The sequence below is a fragment of the Dreissena polymorpha genome, chromosome 5 (genome assembly GCF_020536995.1).
Source record: "Dreissena polymorpha isolate Duluth1 chromosome 5, UMN_Dpol_1.0, whole genome shotgun sequence".
In the NCBI taxonomy this organism is placed as follows: domain Eukaryota; kingdom Metazoa; phylum Mollusca; class Bivalvia; order Myida; family Dreissenidae; genus Dreissena; species Dreissena polymorpha.
The window spans coordinates 45,727,628-45,748,515 of record NC_068359.1 but is presented as its reverse complement, the minus strand read 5'-3'; the positions used below and the strand labels follow the sequence as shown (position 1 = coordinate 45,748,515).

General features: G+C 37.3%; 1 protein-coding gene across 2 annotated transcripts in view; it reads left to right on the top strand.

The window, feature by feature from the left end:
* The window catches only part of LOC127880502 (DNA repair protein complementing XP-C cells-like), a 42,957-nt gene that overhangs the window by 6,619 nt on the left and 15,450 nt on the right, over positions 1–20,888 (top strand). For both annotated transcript variants that reach the window (XM_052427805.1, XM_052427806.1), the window contains 9 exons: positions 1,051–1,239; positions 3,283–3,339; positions 9,025–9,114; positions 10,764–10,921; positions 13,553–13,677; positions 15,297–15,347; positions 16,706–16,798; positions 17,695–17,908; positions 19,131–19,242. In XM_052427805.1, coding sequence (XP_052283765.1) covers positions 1,051–1,239; positions 3,283–3,339; positions 9,025–9,114; positions 10,764–10,921; positions 13,553–13,677; positions 15,297–15,347; positions 16,706–16,798; positions 17,695–17,908; positions 19,131–19,242 — 1,089 coding nt within the window. The remainder of the gene's footprint in view (positions 1–1,050; positions 1,240–3,282; positions 3,340–9,024; positions 9,115–10,763; positions 10,922–13,552; positions 13,678–15,296; positions 15,348–16,705; positions 16,799–17,694; positions 17,909–19,130; positions 19,243–20,888) is intronic.

The window sequence follows — 20,888 nt, the reverse complement described above, 5'->3', positions numbered from 1 at the left end:
CAGATGACCCCTATTGATTTTGAGGTCCCTCGGTAAAAGGTCAAGGTCACGGTGACCCGAAATAGTAAAATGGTTTCCGGATGATAACTCAAGAACGCTTATGCCTAGGACCATGAAACTTGATAGGTACATTGATCATGACTGGCAGATGACCCCTATAGATTTTCAGGTCACTAGGTCAAAGGTCAAGGTCACAGTGACCCGAAATAGTAAAATGGTTTCCCGATGATAACTCAAGAAAGCTTATGGCTAGGATCATGAAACTTCATAGGTACATTGATCATGACTCGCAGATGACCCCTATTGATTTTCAGGTCACTAGGTCAAAGGTCAAGGTCACAGTGCAGGTTTTTTTTTGGCCCGATTTTATAGCCGAAATTCGTCTATGTTCCCAATCCCAAAAAGTATACTTTTTTCCCAAAATGTGGCAAAAAAATCCCAATTTAAAAAAAAAAAAAAAAAAAAATTTTTTTTTTTTTTTTTTTTTTTTATAGAAAGATGTCTAATGCTTATTTTATTTCAATTTCAATTCAATTACATCTAACAAAGTATTATATGGTTTTGTTCTTTTAATTTGAATGATTATAAAGAGTTATATCAAATTGAGTATTTCCCTAATCAGTGGACTTTTCATGTGGAAAAAAAGGCTAATGAATTTATTTTCCCAATTTCATGAAAATGCCGATAAAATTCCCAATTCCAAAGCCATGGGCTATCTTCCCAAAAAGTGGAAAAAAAACCTGCAGTGACAAAAAACATATTTACAAAATGGCTGTCACTACAACTGAGAGCCCATATGGGGGGCATGCATGTTTTACAAACAGCCCTTGTTCTGTTTCTTTCTTGAAGAAGGTTTTATACATTTCGCAATGTGTATGCTGCATATGTTTGTTAGCAATTTCTCTGGATTAATATGATCATCGACTTACAAAGTTTATTTTGCTCATGATTCTGATCACATTGTCCATCAATTAAGTTTCAATTGCGGTGTCTTTCTACTTAAACAGTTTATTTTGCACATAATTTTGATCACATTGTCTGTAAATTCAGGTCCATTTGCTGTGTCTGTTGGCCCGATGCCAGCATCTGAACTCACTCATGCTAGAAGACATTGTGAGGGCCCAGGCATTCTCAGTTGTCATAGCTACCAAAGAACTCCAGTTCCCCGGGGCAGCCAAGTGCTCTGAGACGCAAGTCACACGGGCCCTGGTTTACATCTCCAAGAACAAAACACACTTAGTATGATATAGCAATCCATTTCATGAGATATCTGTTAGAATACTTGATAACTTATATAAAATAGTATTTTTACCATATTGGCAACCAGTGTTTTGGTTTCAATAAGTTAATTAGGTGAAGTAAAAACCTGCAATGTCTGTAATATAGTTTCCCAATATTTTGCGTTTTTAACTTGGCCTTATCTCTGTCAAATTTTCAAAGTTGAATTACCTTAATTTGGCTTGATTGGTCATTGTTGGCTCGGGTACTACTTAAATGTACCCCAGGTACTCTTAAGTATACTTAAATGTACCCCGGGTACTATTAAGTATACTTAAATGTACCCTGGGTACGGAAAAGATGCTAACAACTACCAGGCCAATTTAGACTGTACCCGAGTTTTATTTCCGCCCCAAAACCGATATCGTGAAGCGCGCAACGGAATAGGAAACAATATTCTCTTTGAACAAAACCTTCCGTAACTGGCTTTTTTGAGTAGGATTTTCGATAATATAGAGGCCATTTTACAGAATATTGACATTAATATGAACAAATTTAATATGAAACAAGAATGTGTTTGTGAAACACAATGTCCCCCTATATGATGTTTGACATTGTAGGATGACCTTGACCTTGTGAAGGATGACCTTGACCTTGACCTTTCACCACTCAAAATGTGCAGCTCCATGAGAAACACATGCATGCCAAATATCAAGTTGCTATCTTCAATATTGCAAAAGTATTCATAAAATAAGCGATTTGGGCCACATATATTTGACCTCTGACCTTGAAGGATGACCTTGACCTTTCACCACTCAAAATGAGCAGCTCCATGAGATGCACATGCATGCCAAATATGAAGTTGCTATCTTCAATATTGCAAAAGTATTCATAAATGAGCGATTTTGGTCACATATAATTGACCTCTGACCTTGAAGGATGACCTTGACCTTGACCTTTCACCACTCAAAATGTGCAGCTCCATGAGATACACATGCATGCCAAATATCAAGTTGCTATCTTCAATATTGCAAAAGTATTCATAAAATGAGCGATTTTGGCCACATATATTTGACCTCTGACCTTGAAGGATGACCTTGACCTTGACCTTTCACCACTCAAAATGTGCAGCTTCATGAGATACACATGCATGCCAAATATGAAGTTGCTATCTTCAATATAGCAAAAGTTATTGCAAAATGTTAAAGTTGGCGCAAACAGACAGACAGACCAACAGACCAACAGACAGACAGGGCAAAAACAATATGTCCCCCACTATGTCCCCCACTACTATAGTGGGGGACATAAAAAAGCCGAGAACGACCGATTTAGCATTAAAATTCCCGGGTACGTTTCAGTATATTTTTCGTACCTGGGGTACATTTAAGTAAACTTAAAGAGTACCAGGGGTACATTTAAGTAAACTTAAGAGTACCTGGGGTACATTTAAGTTGTACCCGAGCCGACAATGACCATTCGAGCCAATGTGTAGATGACAGGAAAGAAAGTAATTTTGACTTCTATGAGTTTTGGCAAAATAATGGCTTTTTGTCTGTATTTTCACTATGGAATATATTATATATAGTGCCTAAACGTTGTGTTTTCAATTCTTTAATTGCTTCGCGGATTGTTTTTCACTGCTGAATCACCATAATGCGTAAGATGATCATTAAGAAAGGCATTTTTGCTGAGACCAGTTTTGAATGAATTGGGTTCTTTTGGCTTCTTGTCCCACGTAGAATACATACTGGATTTGTCAGTGTCCAAAAATTGACTTCTGGGCAGCATTCCTGTCTATGACGTATTTCAGGTTAAACTGGTGTCGGTATAAAAGTATTGCTTCTAATCTAGAGGTATGATTTTTTTTTTAAAGTTGTTAACATGTCAATATTCACACCAGTAATTAGATTAGTTCAGATTTTCAACAGTAGCCGAGTTATGAGACAAAAGTGCTCAAAAAGGTCATCCATGTCCTCTGAAAACATGTATAGTTTATAATTTTCTGTTGGTATTTTGAAACAAATTTGAGAAATGTGTAAACAAATGTTATTTTCTTGTTTGTAGATGGAAATATTTGAACGAACTATAGAGAGTGTTTCATCCCAGATAAGGCTTGTTATGGTATGCTGTGTTGATATAATTACTTTAATTTTTCAAATGTAATGAGAATATAATTTTCAAGTACCAAAAAAAGAGAAAAAAAAGGTTTGTAGCATTTTGAAATGTGAATTTCTCATGTCATGTTTTCAGGCCTTAGCCTTTTTAGCTCACCTGAGCACAACGTGCTCATGGTGAGCTTTTGTGATCGCCTTTTGTCCGTCGTGCGTAGTCCGTCGTGCGTCGTCAACATTTTGCCTTGCGAACACTCTAGAGGCCACATTTATTGTCTGATCTTCATGAAATTTGGTCAGAACATTTGTCCCATTATTACCTCGACTGAGTTCGAAACTGGGTCATGCTGGGTCAAAAACTAGGTCACTAGGTCAAAAAAAAGAAAAACCTTGTGAACACTGTAGAAGTCACATTTGATGCCCAATCTTCATGTTACTTTGTCAAAATGTTTGCCTTAATGATATGTTGGTTGGGTTAAAAAATGGTTCCGGTCTGTTGAAAAACATGGCCACCAGGGGGCGGGGCAGTATTCCTTGTATGGCTTTAGAGAAACCTTGTGAACACTCTAGAAGTCACAATTTTTGCCCAACCATCATGAAACTTGGTCAAAACATTGGTTTTGTTGATATCTCAGACGAGTTCGAAAATGGTCCAGATCGGTGAAAAAACATGGCCGCCAGGTTGCGGGGCAGTTTTCCTTATATGGCTATAGTAAAACCTTGTTAACACTCTAGAGGCCACATTTATTGTCCAATCTTCATGAAATTTGGCCAGAAGATTGGTCTTAATGATATCTTGGATGAGTTCGAAAATGGTTACGTGTGCTTGATAAACATGGCTGCAAAGAGGCGGGGCATTTTTCCTTATATGGCTATACATGTATATGGCTATAGTAAAACCTTGTGAACACTCTAGAGGTCACATTTATTGTCCAATCTTCATGAAATTTGGTCAGAAGATTGGTCTCAATGGTATATTGTATGAGTTCGAAAATGGTTACATTTGCTTAAAAAACATGGCTGCCAAGGGGCGGGGCATTTTTAGTTATATGGCTATAGTAAAATCTTGTTAACACTCTAGAGGCCACATTTATTGTTCGATCTTCATGAAACTTGGTCAGAAGATTCATCCCAATAATATATTGGACGATTTCAAAAATGTTGCTGGTTGGTTGAAAAACATGGCCGCCAGGGGGCGGGGAATTATTCCTTATATGGCTATAGTAAAACCTTGTTAACACTCTAGAGGCCACATTTATTTTCCGATCTTCATGAAACTTGGTCAGAAGATTTGTCCTAATGATATCTTGGATGAGTTTGAAAATGGTTTTGGTTGCTTAAAAAACATGGCTACGAGGGAGCGGGGCATTTTTCCTAATATGGCTATATATCATGCTTTAGTAAAACCTTGTTAACACTCTAGAGGCCACATTTATTGTCGGATCATCATGAAACTTGGTCAGATGATTTGTCCCAATGATATCTTGGATGAGTTCGAAAATGGTTCCGGTTGGTGGAAAAACATGGCCGCCAAGGGGGCGTGGAATTTTTCCTTATATAGCTATAGTTAAACCTTTTTAACACTCTAGAAGCCATATTTATTGTACGATCATCATGAAACTTTGTCAGAAGATTTGTCCCAATGATATTTTGGACAAGTTCGAAAATGGTCCCAGTTGCTTGAAAAACATTGCCGACCGCGGGTGGGGCTTTTTTCCTTATATGGACTTATGAATCTTCATGAAACTTTGTCAGTATATTTGTTTAAATGATATCTTGGATGTGTATGAAAATGGTTCTGGTCTGTTGAAAAACGTGGCTGCCAGGGTGTTCACTAGTCATGAAAGTTGGTAAGAACATTTTGTTCTAATGACATCATGGGCTGCACAGAACAGGTCAGTTCCTTTGAATCTCAGGTGAGCGACTTTGGGCCTTTCAGGCCCTCTTGTTACAATGTAATCTTAAAACTACATTTTTATACGCCCGTATAAAATACGGGACGTATTATGTGAAACCCCTTGGCGGGCGGGCGGGGCGGCGGGCGGAAGGCATCACTTTGTCCGGACTCTAATTCAAATTGTATTCATCCGATCTTCACCAAACTTGGTCAGCAGTTGCATCTAGTTGATATCTAGGCCAAGTTCGAATATGGGTCATGCCGGGTCAAAAACTAGGTCATAGGGTCAATAAGTGCATTTTCAAAGGGGCCACTTTGTCCGGACTCTATTTCAAATTGTATTCATCCGATCTTCACCAAACTTGGTCAGCAGTTGCATCTAGTTGATATATAGGCCAAGTTCGAATATGGGTCATGCCGGGTCAAAAACTAGGTCATAGGGTCAATTAGTGCATTTTCAACGGCGCCACTTTGTCCGGACTCTAATTCAAATTGTATTCATCCGATCTTCACCAAACTTGGTCAGTAGTTGCATCTAGTTGATATCTAGGTCAAGTCCGAATATGGGTCATGCTGGGTCAAAAACTAGGTCAAAGGGTCAATTAGTGCATTTTACTTTGTCCGGACTCTAATTCAAATTGTATAAATCTTATCTTCACCAAACTTGGTCAGTAGTTGCATCTAGTTGATATCTAGGCCAAGTTCGAATATGGGTCATGCCAGGTAAAAAACTAGGTCATAGGGTCAATTAGTCCATTTTCAACAGCGCCACTTTGTCCGGACTCTTATTCAAATTGTATTCATCCGATCTTTACCAAACTTGGTCAGTAGTTGCATCTAGTTGATATCTAGGTCAAGTTCGAATATGGGTCATGTCGGGTCAAGAACTAGGTTATAGGGTCAATTAGTGCATTTTCAACGGCGCCACTTTGTCCGGACTCTAATTCAAATTGTATTCATCCGAAACTTTTAAACAACTTTTTATCCTGCGTCAAAGTGGTATGGGGGTATAAGTCACATTCAGTGACAAAGCTCTAGTTCAAGTTGAATTCACCAAACTTGGTCAGAGGTAGTATATAGATTATATATCAGTTAGGTCTGATTGGAGACATGCAACCGATTAACACATGCAATATTTTTATGCAATATTTTTATCCAGTTTTATTTTGCGATATTTTCATCGGGTTTATTTTTTTCGCGATTTTTGAAATGAGTTATTTTTAACAACATGTTTATTGGTAAGTTTCATTTTTCCTTCAATCTAATCATGATTTCCACAGGTACATGAGTTTTTCACTGTGCATGGGTACTATAGAAAGGCAACTGTTTATCATTGTCATCAACCTAAAATCAATTTTTTAAATTGATTTTATGCTTATACACAAGGAAATTTTCAATTCTTTCTCATATCATCGAAAGAAATGCAGCATTTCGTCAACTTTATCGTTACTATGTCTTAAAGTATATTTTTAAACAGTCGTCTTTCTAAACAATGCAGCTTCAGATGATGTCAGTTCAGAATGTATTCTTGTTAAATCTGCAACTGCGATTTGAAAAAGGCTCATATCTACTGTGTCCCTTCAGATATTGCTTTCATATTTGGTATGCATGTATATCTGGACAACACTATGGGCATACACATTTTTACCTCTGTGACCTTGAACTTGGGGCCAGTTTTCAGGTTTTGAAATCTGCGACCGCGATTCGAAAAAGGCTCATAACTTCGGTGTCCTTTCAGATATTGCTTTCATATTTGGTATGCATGTGTATCTGGACAACACCTTTCCATGCACATAAAATGTTTGACCTCTGTGACCTTGACCTTGAACTTAAGGTCAGCGGTCAGGTTTCGAAATTTGCGACTGCGATTCGAAAAATCCTCATACCTGATGTGTCCCTTCAGATATTGCTTTCATATTTGGTAGGCATGTGTATCTGGACAAGACCTTTCCATGCACATGAAATTTTTTACCACTGTGACCTTGACCTTGAACTTAGGGTCCGCGTTTAGATTTCGAAATCTATTATGTGGTTATCTACCCAATCAGAAGAAGTGCAAGCATTTTCATCGGACAAAGGAATTTTGTAACAATGAAGCTTGTGTATTGAAAACACATATAGAGTTACACAGTAGTGGCGCAGAGATGTATTTAGTAGTCAATTGTTTGTGTTAACTCATCTGTGAAATGGTTTAGCTCATCCATCTAATGTTTATACAAGGGATTATAAAATATTGGCGCAAAGGGACACCTGTATATGAGAGAAGAGATAGAATGCAGTCAAGCATAAAAAGCATGAGAAACCCATGGAATAGAGCCTCAAGAATCTGTAAAAGGGCTGAAACTTTCAATTTGTTCAATTAAACTTTTAGACTTGTTACTGAAAATCTGTCAAAATGTTCAAGTGGGAAAAATGTGAGAAACAATTTAAAGCAAGATGGACTTTGAACAGGCACATCAAAGACAGACATGAAATTCAACATTTTCATTGTTGTGTACAAGATTGCGACAGAAAATTTCTGAGACGCTACTATTTAGTCAACCATTTAACCTCAAAACATATCTTTTCCAAACCAGAAGCAAGAAGATTGGCTATAGGAGAGCATGTTCAGCCATATCATAAGTCATTCTAATGAGGATGACATGTACATAATGGACGTCAGTGAAGTTGATTCAGTATAAGATTTGTTAGGAGAGCAGGATGAGGAGGAGAAATTAGGGTATAGATTTTCACTCATTTTTATTCGCCCGTTTAAAAAAATGGGAAGTATTATAGTTTCACCTTGGCGGCAGGCGGGTGGGCAGGCGGGCGGGCGGGCAGCATCCACAGCAGTTTCCGCTCTCTAATTCAAAAAGTTTTCATCGGATCTTCACCAAACTTGGTCAGAAGTTTTATCTAGACAATATCTAGGTCAAGTTCAAATATGGGTTATGCCGGGTCAAAATCTAAGTCACAGGGTCACTTAGTGCATTTCAAGCATTTAGCATGGTGTCCACTCTGTAATAGAAGTAGTTTTCATCCGATAATCACCATACTTTGTCAGAAGTTGTATCTAGACAATATCTAGGTCAAGTTCGAATATGGGTCATGCCGGGTCAAAAACTAGGTCACAGGGTCACTTAGTGCATTTCAAGGATTTAGCATGATGTTCACTCTCTAATTGGAGTAGTTTTCATTCAATCTTCACCAAATTTGGTCAGAAGTTGTGTCTAGACAGTATCTAGGTCAAGTTCAAATATGGGTCATGCCGGGTCAAAAACTAGACCACGAGGTCACTTAGTGCATTTCAAGCATTTAGCATGGTGTCCGCTCTCTAATTTAAGTAGTTTTCATCTGATATACATCAAATTTGGTCAGAAGTTGTGTCTAGATGATATGTAGGTCAAGTTCAAATATGGGTCACGGTAAAGTTATCAAGTTGTCCAAAACCTTCAAACGGGCGTATCTTGTGACAGTTTGGCACTCTTGTTTTCTTTATATTCATTTCTTTGTGTGTGTGTTTTTTTTTCATGAAATATCATACATGTATTGTGATATATTTTTATTTTATTTAACCCTTTCCCACTTAGAAGCTGAGTGAAAATGGCCATGTGCAAACAGGATAAAACCAGAACAGCCTGCGAGTAACTCCTAGTCTGTTCCGGTTTTATACTGTTTGCTGCTCATCAGTATCTAAAAGTTGGAACTGAAACCTTGTAAACTTGGAACTAGTAAGAAAGGCCTTTAATTAAATTTAATTTTCTTAGTGACTACAAATGCGTCAAAATACGTATCTAATTTGGTGCCCCCACATTACAGGTATGTGTGGCCTTACTGAGGGAGGTTGGTCTACTCACCAGGCTTGTCATGTCTCTGCAGCCCCTCACCTTTAAGGATCCCAGCACAAAGGTAGGGAAAGACACCAAGTACTGGTTCTACCCAGGAAACAGACTTAAAAGCATTTAAATAAGGCTTAGGCTTTTGATGCAATTGAGTTAAAATAAATAGGTTTAAACTGTAAAGATGGAGAACATGTTATGGTGTTCACAATGAATTAACAAAACAGTTTAAAATCTCTTTGCCTAAAATTCATCTGGTCTGGGGGGAAACTTTGGCATACAGGAATTAGCGTGATACTTCAAGGGCTTTTTGTAAAAAAAAAGTAGTTTCTACAGTAACAGAAATTATTGGAAAAAATCAGAATCCTTTTACAACTCAAACTTACTTAAGCTAGGTGATGATACTGATTATACAGGGCCATATGTTGAACATGCATGTTATTTCAGTGTTTTTTTAGCCAGAAAAAAAGGTTACTATGGTAACAGAAATAATTGAAAACTACGATCTGCATCCTGCCATAAATAAAAAGTACTTAAATTAGTTAATGAAACATTAAGTTATTCTGTTCGTACTCAACAACTTAAACCCTTTCCCACTCAGAAGCAAAGTAAAAATGGTTATGTGCAAACAGCATAAAACCAGAACAGCCTGCGAGTAACTCACAGACTGTTCAGGTTTTATGCTTTTTGCTGCTCACCAGTATCTCAGGGTTGGAAATGAAGCCTTAAAAACTTAAATCTCATAAAACAGGTCTTTAATTTAATATTTCTAAGGGACTACACATGTGTAAAAATAAGTATCTAAGTGGTAAAGGGTTAAATATATATCTAAGTGGTAAAGGGTTAAATAAGTATCTTAAGTGGTAAAGGGTAAAATATGTATCTAAGTGGTAAAAGGTTAAATAAGTATCGAAGTGGTAAAGGGTAAAATTCGTATCAAAGTGGTAAAGGGTTAAATACATATCTAAGGGGTAAAGGGTTAAATACGTATCTAAGTGGTAAAGGGTAAAATACGTATCTAAGTGGTAAAGGGTTAAATAAGTATCTAAGTGGTAAAGGGTTAAATACCTATCTAAGTGGTAAAGGGTTAAATACGTATCTAAGTGGTAAAGGGTTAAATAAGTATCTAAGTGGTAAAGGGTTAAAAACATATCTAAGGGAAAAAGGGTTAAATACGTATCTAAGTGGTAAAGGGTAAAATACGTATCTAAGTGGTAAAGGGTTAAATAAGTATCTAAGTGGTAAAGGGTAAAATAAGTATCTTAGTGGTAAAGGGTTAAATAAGTATCTAAGTGGTAAAGGGTTAAATACTTATCTAAGTGGTAAAGGGTTAAATACGTATCTAAGTGGTAAAGGGTTAAATAAGTATCTAAGTGGTAAAGTGTTAAATAAGTATCTTAAGTGGTAAAGGGTTAAAAAAGTATTTTAAGTGGTAAAGGGTTAACCAGGAAGGGTCTTCTGTTCGTCTGTGACAAAGCTCTTGTTCCAGTGCATTATTCAATCATAGCTCCTTTAAATTATTTGATAATCAGTATTGCTGTAACTGTCAGAATTTCATTGAATTAAAATACATCTTACAAGTACCTTCAGTGATTAAGTCTGAAAAGGTTGTGAAATTATGCTGATCTTACGGCGTGGCAAAATTATTCTGTCTCGGTTATCAGTATCTTTCATAAAGAAATCGTTTTGTTTGGATCCATATTAATAATTTTTGTTTAGGCCAAACCAGCAAAGAAAGTGTCCACTGCTACCACAGAGTCAAAGAAAAAAGTTGCAGAGACTAGCACTAGTAAGAAGAAAACTGCTGATGGTGAAAAAACTCCGCCTGCCCAGAAAAAGAAAAGGAGGAAGAAGACAGAGACATCCTCATCAGAGATGTATGATAAACTTTGTCGTTGAAACTGTTTCTCTCTTGGCAAAATTTTGCTACAATTTAATTTTATTTTTATTTTGTCAAGTGCACTTTTGCAGGTTGTAAAAATCTGTTAAAGGCACCCTCCCTGCAGGGCAGTCTGGGCTACCGGCTGACAAATTCAGGCCACCCTTATTAACTTTAAAGTCCCCCTTCAGTTTTATTTTTTTCACAGTCAGTTTTACCAGACATGTTTTTTCTCCAAGTTAATTGCAATTATCAAGCTTTTTTCCCATTCTCTGATGTAATAAGAGCAGTGCCCCAGATAATTTTTTGGGAAATAGGGTTTTCACCCATTGATTTTGAAAAATAGGGTGATTTTATTCTTGAAATAGGGTGAACTTAGTTATAAAATTGCATACCTTATAATCATTTCTGCTTTACATCTGTTGAAGCTGCACACTTGTATTGATTCAATAAATTTTTAATAAAAAATAATTAACTTTAATAAACAGATGTTTCATAACATCTTTAACCCTTGAAACAGTCCATAATATAAACTTTAAACTTAAAAAAAAATGTTAACACGAATGATTCGGCATTTATTGGCTCTTGCTTTCTTGGTTCAAAAAGTTTGCGATCGACTGATATTTTGGAGCAACAATTGCGGATGTCTTTCGACCTCTCTTAGACATTTTTATTTCGCATTGTAGTAGAAACTGAAAGAACAGACGCTTTACAAATACATGCACAATGAGCGACAGATTAAATCAGATTGAAAACGCATGTATGTCGTCGTAAACGCTTTAATTAAGTTATGAAATCTAGTCCGCAGAGCGTTTAAATAACTTTGACTGATTTCCTGCTCCGTCATCCAGGCGCTTTCTGAATAAAAGCGTCGCCGCGTTACGAAAATAATTCCAAAGAGAAAATACAGAAAATAAGCAAAGCATTTTCGATCGAAGCTATGGTACGCATCAAATTTGACGAATTTGCGTAAAAGTCAAATATGTTGCGTTTTCAATACGCATGATATTGTATTTCTTTGCGTTTTTAAACATTTTAATAGGGTGAAAGACGCAGATACGCAGCTTATCTGGGGCACTGAATAAGAGTTTCATAGAAAATATTAACCTCATAGCCACACACAATATTGGGTACTGTGACAAACAATATGATATATGCATCAAAACAATTTGAGAACATTAAAAGGCTAACTGATCTGAAAATCTAGTCTTGTATTTGGATATCAAACTCACTTGGAGCAAAAGTTTTGTAGCCTATTGACGGGGGATTGGAATATGACAACCCTGTTGTGGAAAGCTCTATATTACTTTCATTATGATCGAGTGTATGCGCATACATGCAAAATAACTTCCCACAAATATTACCATGAGGAGACGGTTATTGATCAAAACACTCATTTCCCTACCACAAAGGTTGAGTTCATGATTATATAAGCCTTGTTTTGAGAAAACTGGGCTTCATGCATGTGCATAAAGTGTCATCCTAGATTAGCCTGTGCAGTACGCACAGGCTAATCAGGGACGACACTTTCCGCCTAAACTTGATTTTCGGTAAGGAGGGACTTCCTTGAAACTAAAAATGCCATAAAAGCGTAAAGTGTCGTCCCTAATGCATGTGCGTAAAGTGTCGTCCCAGATTAGCCTGTGCGGACTGCACAGGCTAATCTGGGACAACACTTTACGCACATGCATTATGCCCAGTTTTCTCAGAACGCGACTCATATGTCTGTTGTCAATTGGCAATTATAAAGCTTATGGGGACTGTAATGTAGTCATCATGCAATTTTACAACATCAAAACACAAAAGCCCACCTTGAGGAGACGGCATGTCATGTGTAACAACCGTCTTTCTACTACAAAGGTCAAGGTCACATTAAGTTGTCAATTTCAAACTGTAACTTTTCATTTATCATGCAGCTGTAAAATAACTTTCCAGTTATGTTCACCTTGGTGAGATGTCGTGTGACGTGTTAGATCCTAGATGAAAGGTCAAGGTCACAATAAGTCGTTAAAGGTACAATTATTATAAAGTATTGTACTGATGGTTGAGGCGCTGCTTCATCATCATGCAATTCTAAAATAATTACCACACTAGTTGACCCTGTGGAGTTTGTTTTTCCTTCTAAGACCATTTTCCCTAGCTCAAAGGTCAAAGTTACACAATGGTCAAACATCCAATCTGGGCATAACACAGCTTGTCCAGACTGCAACTTCATCATTCATCTTGTGGTTTGGATTTAACGCAAATGTTCCTCATTTTAAGAGAACAAGTAGGTAGCCAGTCCTGTGTCGTTTGGGTTTAGGTCAAAGTAACACGTAGAGGTCAAAGATTAAACATAACCATGGTGCACCTTATTAAATAATAACAAACAATCTTGTCAAACAGGGCATCTTGTGTATCTTTTTAAGCTATTTATAATTTGTGGATGCTTTTGTGTAGTACACTTTCCGCCTTTAAAGAATTTTTATTTAGAAGCTACTTCCTTTATACCAAAAATATCATAAAAGCAGAAAGTGTCGTCCCTAATTAGCCTGTATTGAATGCAAAAGCTTATATGGGACAACACGTGACGCACATGCATTAAATACAGTTTTTCCCAGAGCGTGGCTCTTATTTTATCTCTTCTCAGGTCTGCAGACAGTGACTTTGAAGAAGACAGCATTCTAAAAAATAGTAAAAAGTTGAAGCGGAAAGCACCTGTTTCTAAAAACAGACGTGTATTGTCTACAGACAATGAGTTGGAGGACAATGAGCGTACGTACAATGCACATACCATCATTAGGAGTGTTTATTGTTGATGCAATGATGCTTCAATCTTTTGATGAGTGCTTATGGTTGAAGCAATGATGCTTCAATCCTTTGATGATTGCTCATGGCTGAAGCAATGATGCTTCAATCTTTTGATGAGTGCTCATGGCTGAAGCAATGATGCTTCAATCTTTTGATGAGTGCTCATGGCTGAAGCAATGATGCTTCAATCTTTTGATGAGTGCTCATGGCTGAAGCAATGATGCTTCAATCTTTTGATGAGTGCTCATGGCTGAAGCAATGATTCTTCAATCCTTTTATGAGTGCTTATGGTTTAAGCAATTATGCTTCAATTCTTTAATGAGTGTTTATGGTCCAAGCAATTATGCTTCAATCCTTTGATGAGTGCTTATGGTTGAAGCAATGATGCTTCAATTCTTTGATGAGTGCTTATGGTTGAAGCAATGATGCTTCAATCCTTTGATGAGTGCTTATGGTTGAAGCAATAATGCTTCAGTCTTTTGATGACTGCTTATGGTTGAAGCAATGATGCTTCAATCTTTTGATGCGTGCTTATGGTTGAAGCAATGATGCTTCAATCCTTAGATGAGTGCTTATGGTTGAAGCATGGTTGCTCCAATCTTTTGATGAGTGTTTATGTTTGAAGCAATGATGCTTCAATCCATTGATTAGTGTTTATGGTTGAAGCAATAATGCTTCAATCCTTTGATTGTTTATGTTTAAACCAATGATGCTTCAATCCTTTAATGAGTGTTTATGGTTGAAGCAATGAAGCTTCAAGCCTTTAATGAGTGTTTATGGTTGAAGCAATGATGCTTCAATCCTTTGATGAGTGTTTATGGTTGAAGAAATGATGCTTCAATCTTTTGATGAGTGTTTATGGTTGAATCAATGATTCTACAATCTTTTGAGGAGTGTTTATGGTTGAAGCAATGATGGAATCTCAAATGTACAATTCTAAATAAATTTTGTCAGTGCTAAGAACTCGAAGCTGACAATTAAATCTGGGAAAATTTATTATTTTGGCATGAAGTAACAACAATCAAGTTCATCTGTACCTGTATGCCTTGTAATGTATTATTCACATGCATGTATTTTTATGCCCCCAGTAGGGTAACATATAGCAGTTGAACTGTCCGTCAGTCTGTCCGTCAGTCCAAAAACTTTAACATTGCCCATAACTTTTGCAATATTGAAGATAGCAACTTGATATTTGGCATGCATGTGTATGTTTCAAAGCTGCACATTTTGAGTGGTGAAATTTGAAGGTCAAGGTCATCCTTCATGGTCAAAAGTCAAAAAATACAATCCAAGGGAAGTAATAAGCTTTAAAAGGGAGATAATTTATAAACCTGCCAAATGATATATTGAAATTTGATTTAAAAGCGGCGCCATAGGGGGCATTGTGTTTCTGACAAACACATCTCTTGTTTGTTCTATTATTTGATTGATTTGGTGAGCAATAATTGATTGGTAGAACTATATTCTAAACATTTTAAGGGCCTTCCCTTGCTAGAACAATTGTTGTACCCTGTTCATACAGTATTAATAGCAGTTAGACAGATAATTCATATAAGTGTTTCGATGATATTCTATTTTTTCAGGCTCTGACCATTGGATAGAAGTTTTCCTGGACAAAGAAAAGAAGTGGATATGTAAGCCGAATCCATGTTTTTAACTGTGCAATATATCAAATTTATGACCCCATTTGAAGAAGTGATGGGTGTATTTCTTTGAAAATAAAAGTTGGTTGGTTGGTCAGATGTCAAAACCTGGTCATGAAATCATTAATTGAGCCAAGCTGCAGAAAAATAGGCCTTAATGCACGTGTGTCAAGTGTCGTCTCAGATTAGTTTGTGCAGTCTATGCTTTTCATTCAGTGTGATCTACACTTTCCTCGGTAATTTGCCTTTAAAAATTGCTGATAAAGCTTTGTTTGGGACTTAGTCAATTTTGTAACAAACCTCCAATTTGCATTAAAACTTAAAAAGGGTACATTTTGATTATCCTTCATTATTAAAACAACATTTCTGAAATCAAACAATTTTTATGTCCCCCACTATAGTAGTGGGGGACATATTGTTTTTGCCCTGTCTGTTGGTCTGTTGGTTGGTCTGTTGGTTGGTTGGTTGGTTTGCGCCAACTTTAACATTTGCAATAACTTTTGCAATATTGAAGATAGCAACTTGATATTTGGCATGCATATGTATCTCATGGAGCTGCACATTTTGAGTGGTGAAAAGTCAAGGTCAAGGTCATCCTTCAAGGTCAAAGGTCAAATATATGGGTCAAAATCGCTCATTTAATGTACACTTTTGCAGTATTTCAATATTCAAGATAGCAACTTGATATTTGGCATGCATGTGTATCTCATGGAGCTGCACATTTTGAGTGGTGAAAGGTCAAGGTCAAGGTCATCCTTCAAGGTCAGATGTCAAATATATGTGGCCAAAATCGCTCATTTTATGAGTTCTTTTGCAATATTGAAGATAGCAACTTGATATTTGGCATGCATGTGTATCTCATGAAGCTGCACATTTTGAGTGGTGAAAGGTCAAGGTCAAGGTCATCCTTCAAGGTCAGAAGTCAAATATATGTGGCCCAAATCGCTAATTTTATGAATACTTTTGCAATATTGAAGATAACAACTTGATATTTGGCATGCATGTGTAGCTCATGAAGCTGCACATTTTTAGTGGTGAAAGGTCAAGGTCATCCTTCGAGGTCAAATATATGGGTCAAAATTGCTCATGTAATGTCACTTCTGCAATATTGAAGCTAGCAATTTTATATTTGAAATGCATGTGTATCTCATGGAGCTGCACATTTTGAGTGGTTAAGGGTCAAGGTCAAGGTCATCCTACAAGGTCAAACGTCATATAGGGGGACATTGTGTTTCACAAAGGCATCTTGTTTTGTTGATAGAATATTTGTGAAGTTGTATATGTTTGTTTTATTTATTTTCTGAACACCAGTCTTTTATTGCCCTCAGTGCTTTGATGTTTCACCTCAGGCATTGATGGTGAGGACCTGACGGTGAGGAAGCCGTATGAGTTGGAGAACAAAGCTACAAAGCCACTCTGCTATGTGATAGGTATCACACAAGGTAAGCTACAGTGAAACACAGAATGTGTTCTCTTTGACCACCCTATGTCTGGCATTGTGAAGAAGTTTACTCAGAATTGTTTATCTTGTCTATATCAAGACTAACTTTGAAACATAGTCATTAAATTCTAGGTCTCAATGTCAAAGCTTAGAAAAATCTTGTCATCACTTTAGAGGCCACATTTATGACTAATATTAATAAAACTTAGTTTAGTTATGTTTAGTTTAGTTTAGTTTAAACCTAATTATTTTAGCTTGATTGCAGTGAAAGTACTTACTTCTTATTTGAAATGCTCTTGAGTCCTCTTTCTGGGCCTAGAACAAGTACTTTGTGCCTTTAGGGGAGATCTTAAGTAAGCTCCCTAAGTGGGGATTAAACCCTTGACCTCCCAGCCGCTAGGCGGACACCATATCCATTTCATTATGGTGACCAGTAAGAATGTTTATCTTGACATTATCTACGCCAAATATGAATCTAGGTCACATGTGTTTAAATACAAGGTCAGCAGTTGCATTTTTAGGAAACTTTGTTACTACTCTGTAAGTAGAAGCCAGATGTTAGACTCAATCTTAATGAAACTTTGTAAGAATGTTTGTCTTGATAATATATAGGCCTAGTTACTTGCGCCTAAAAACTATTTCACCAGGTCAAATGTTAGAAAAACCTCGTTACCACTTTAACAGCAATCGTTATGACTAAATCTTGATGAAAATTTGTCCGAATATTACCTTGACAAAATCAATGCTAAAATTGAAGCTAGGTCAGGAAGGAGTAAAATATAGATATCCAGATCAACTCTTCAAAAATTAATATACCTTAAACTCAGATGAGGCTTAAGGGCCATCATGGCCCTGTTGTTTCATTTTCTTTCAACACTCACAATAAATCCTTCACAGCTTGCCACATCAAGGACATCACTGCACGTTACGCTGGTCAGTGGCTGACAGAGACCAGGAAGCTCCGTACAGACCCTGGCTGGTGGGAGGAGACCCTGCGACCGTACGCGTGTGCGGACAGACGGACGGACGAGGCAGAGGACCGTGACATGGCGGCCAGTCTGCAGCAGCAGCCACTGCCTACCAGCGTTGGGGCTTTGAAGAACCACCCATTGTATGTGGTGAAACTAGGGCTTTTTTCAGTCTTTATGAAGCAGCCTTGGCCCCCAGATTTTGTGAAATGTGGGAAACTGCTAAAAATTGTGAAAAAAATGTGTCCCAAACTTTTTTTAATGGTGTAAATTAGAGTCGTGAACTTACTTAAACTGTTAAAATTTGAGTTGCAAACTTCTTGTATTTCTGAAAAACAGCAGTTTTCTAAGAAAGAAAAAAATCCATGGAACTATCCATTGTATGTGGGTGACCATCCTTTGTATGTAGGGAACCATCCATTTTAAGTGGGGAACCATTCATTGTATGTTGAGAACCATCTATTGTGTGTGAGGGACCATCATAGTATGTGGGGAACTACCCATTGTATGTGGGGAACCAACCATTGTATGTTGGGGACCATCCATTGTATGTAGAGAACCATCCATAGTATGTGGAGAACCATCCATTGTATCTGAGGAACCATCAATTGTATGTTGGGAACCATCAATTGCATGTGGGGAACCAAACATTGGATGTGGAAAACCTTTTGTATGAGGGTACCATCCATTGTATGTGGGGAACCACTCATTGTATGTGAGTAACCCCATTGTATGTGGGAAACCATCCATTGTATGCGTATGCGGGAAACCTTCCATTTTATGTGGAGAACCATCCATTTTAGGTGGAGAACCCTCAACTGTATGTTGGGAACCATCCATTGTATGTAGGGAACTATCCATTGTATGTGGGAAACCATCCATTCTATTTGGGAATTGTGTGATTTCTTAAAGTATAGTGATGAAACTCTGTGTACTTTGGGGAATAAGCACAACATTTCGTTTTTCACTAACGGTTAATGGTTTGGTCACTTACAAAATGAAACTAAACTTAATATTAAAATGTCTTACGAAGAACAAAAAATACTATCCTGAAGCTTGTGATACTCATGGAAGTAAAGCTTTGCCATGTGTCTCCGTGTTAGTCTCTTCCTCTGTTTGTCCCTCTGTTATCTGTGTGCAAAAACAGAGAAAACACTTGAAAGGTCTTAAGATATAATAATTGAAGTTGGTATACATTATTTGTATCTCTTTCCAGTCATGATTGTAGCTTTGCCCTATAAGAAAAATTGAAAAAGTGGTACACAGTATTGCAAAAACTTTGTGGGACGACACCACTTATATCTCTAAATTTCTATCACAATATTTCAGAAGTAATTTAACATATTGCCCTTCATTTGATTGCAGATATATTCTGCAACGACACCTGTTGAAGTTTGAGGCCATCTACCCGGACACTGCAATACCAGTGGGCTACATAAGGGGGGAACCGATCTATGCAAGGGAGTGTGTACATGTGGTAAGTTATGTACATTTAAGTACATAAACATAAATGTTAAATGTGCCATAGAAAATAGAAAAAAAACTGTTTAATCTTTCCTCTCTTAGATACGTATTTTGACGCATTTGTAGTCCCTCAGAAAGTTAAATCTCATGAAATACCTTTTCTTACTAGATTCATATTTTAAAGGCTTTATTTTCAATCCTTAGATACTGATGAGCAGCAAACAGCATAAAACCTGAACAGACTTCGAGTTACTTGCAGGCTGTTCTGGTTTTATGATAATGCACATAGCCATTTTGACTTTGCTTCTGAGTTGGAAAGGGTTAATATCTTTTTATACACCCTTTTGAAAAATGGGGCATTTTCTGAGAACAACTTTTGGCAGATGGGCTGGAAGGAGTGGGGCGTTCAGGGGAACAATGTCCGATCAATTTTTCTAATAGTTTCTTAATAGGTTCATCTTGAAACTTGGTGATAAAGTTTTTTATGCCCCCGAAGAAGGGCATGTAGTGTTCGGACTGTTGGTCCGTCTGTGCGTCACACTTTGCGTTTAGGTTTTGAAAAATGCTCATAACTTCTATGTTGCTTCAGATAGCAATTTCATATTTGGCATGTACGTGTATATGGACAAGGCCTTTCCATACGCACACAAATTTTGACCCCTGTGACCTTGACCTTGCACTTAGGGTCCGAGTTTAGGTTTCAAAATCTGTGTTTAGGTTTCAGAAAATACTCTTAACTTCTATGTCCCTTCGAATATAACCTTCCTATTTGGTATGCATGTGTAAATGGACAAGGCCTTTCCATATGCACAAAAAATTTGACCCCTGTGACCTTGACCTTGAACTTAGGGTCCGCGTTTAGGTTTCGAAATCTACGTTTAGGTTTCGAAAGATGCTCATAACTTCTATGTCCCTTCAGATATAACCTTCATATTTGGTATGCATGTGTAAATGGACAAGGCCTTTCCATACGCACACAAATTTTTACCCCTGTGACCTTGACCTTGAACTTAGGATCCGCGTTTAGGTTTCAAAATCTGTGTTTAGGTTTCGAAAAATGCTCTTATCTTCTATGTCCCTTCAGATATAACCTTCATATTTGGTATGCATGTGTAAATGGACAAGGCCTTTCCATACGCACAAAAAATTTGACCCCTGTGACCTTGACCTTGAACTCGGGGTCCGCGTTTAGGGTTTCTAAATCTGCGTTTAGGTTTCGAAAAATGCTAATAACTTCTATCAAAGCGTTTATAGGGGGCAAATGTCATCCTATGGTGACAGCTCTTGTTTATACAACCTTTGAAAAATGGGGCATTTTATGAGAACACCTTTGGCAGATGGGCTGGCCGGAGGGCGGCGTCCAGGGGAACAATGTCCGCTCAATATTTCAAATAGTTTTTTAATCTGTTCATCTTGAAACTTGGTGATGCTGTTTTTTGGGCATACTATCTCTGCCCAGTTTGATAACCAGCTAGATTACATGATGCGTTCAAGTTTCTGCTCAATTACTTGAGTTAAGATGGAGGTTTTATACTAAAATGCATGCCTTAAGTTATATGGGAGTACATTGGGGGAAATTTGGGTCATAGCCACTGTTACTATGAATAGAACAATGGTTTTCACTCAAAAAATCTAGTTTTATGATGCGAATTTTGCTGA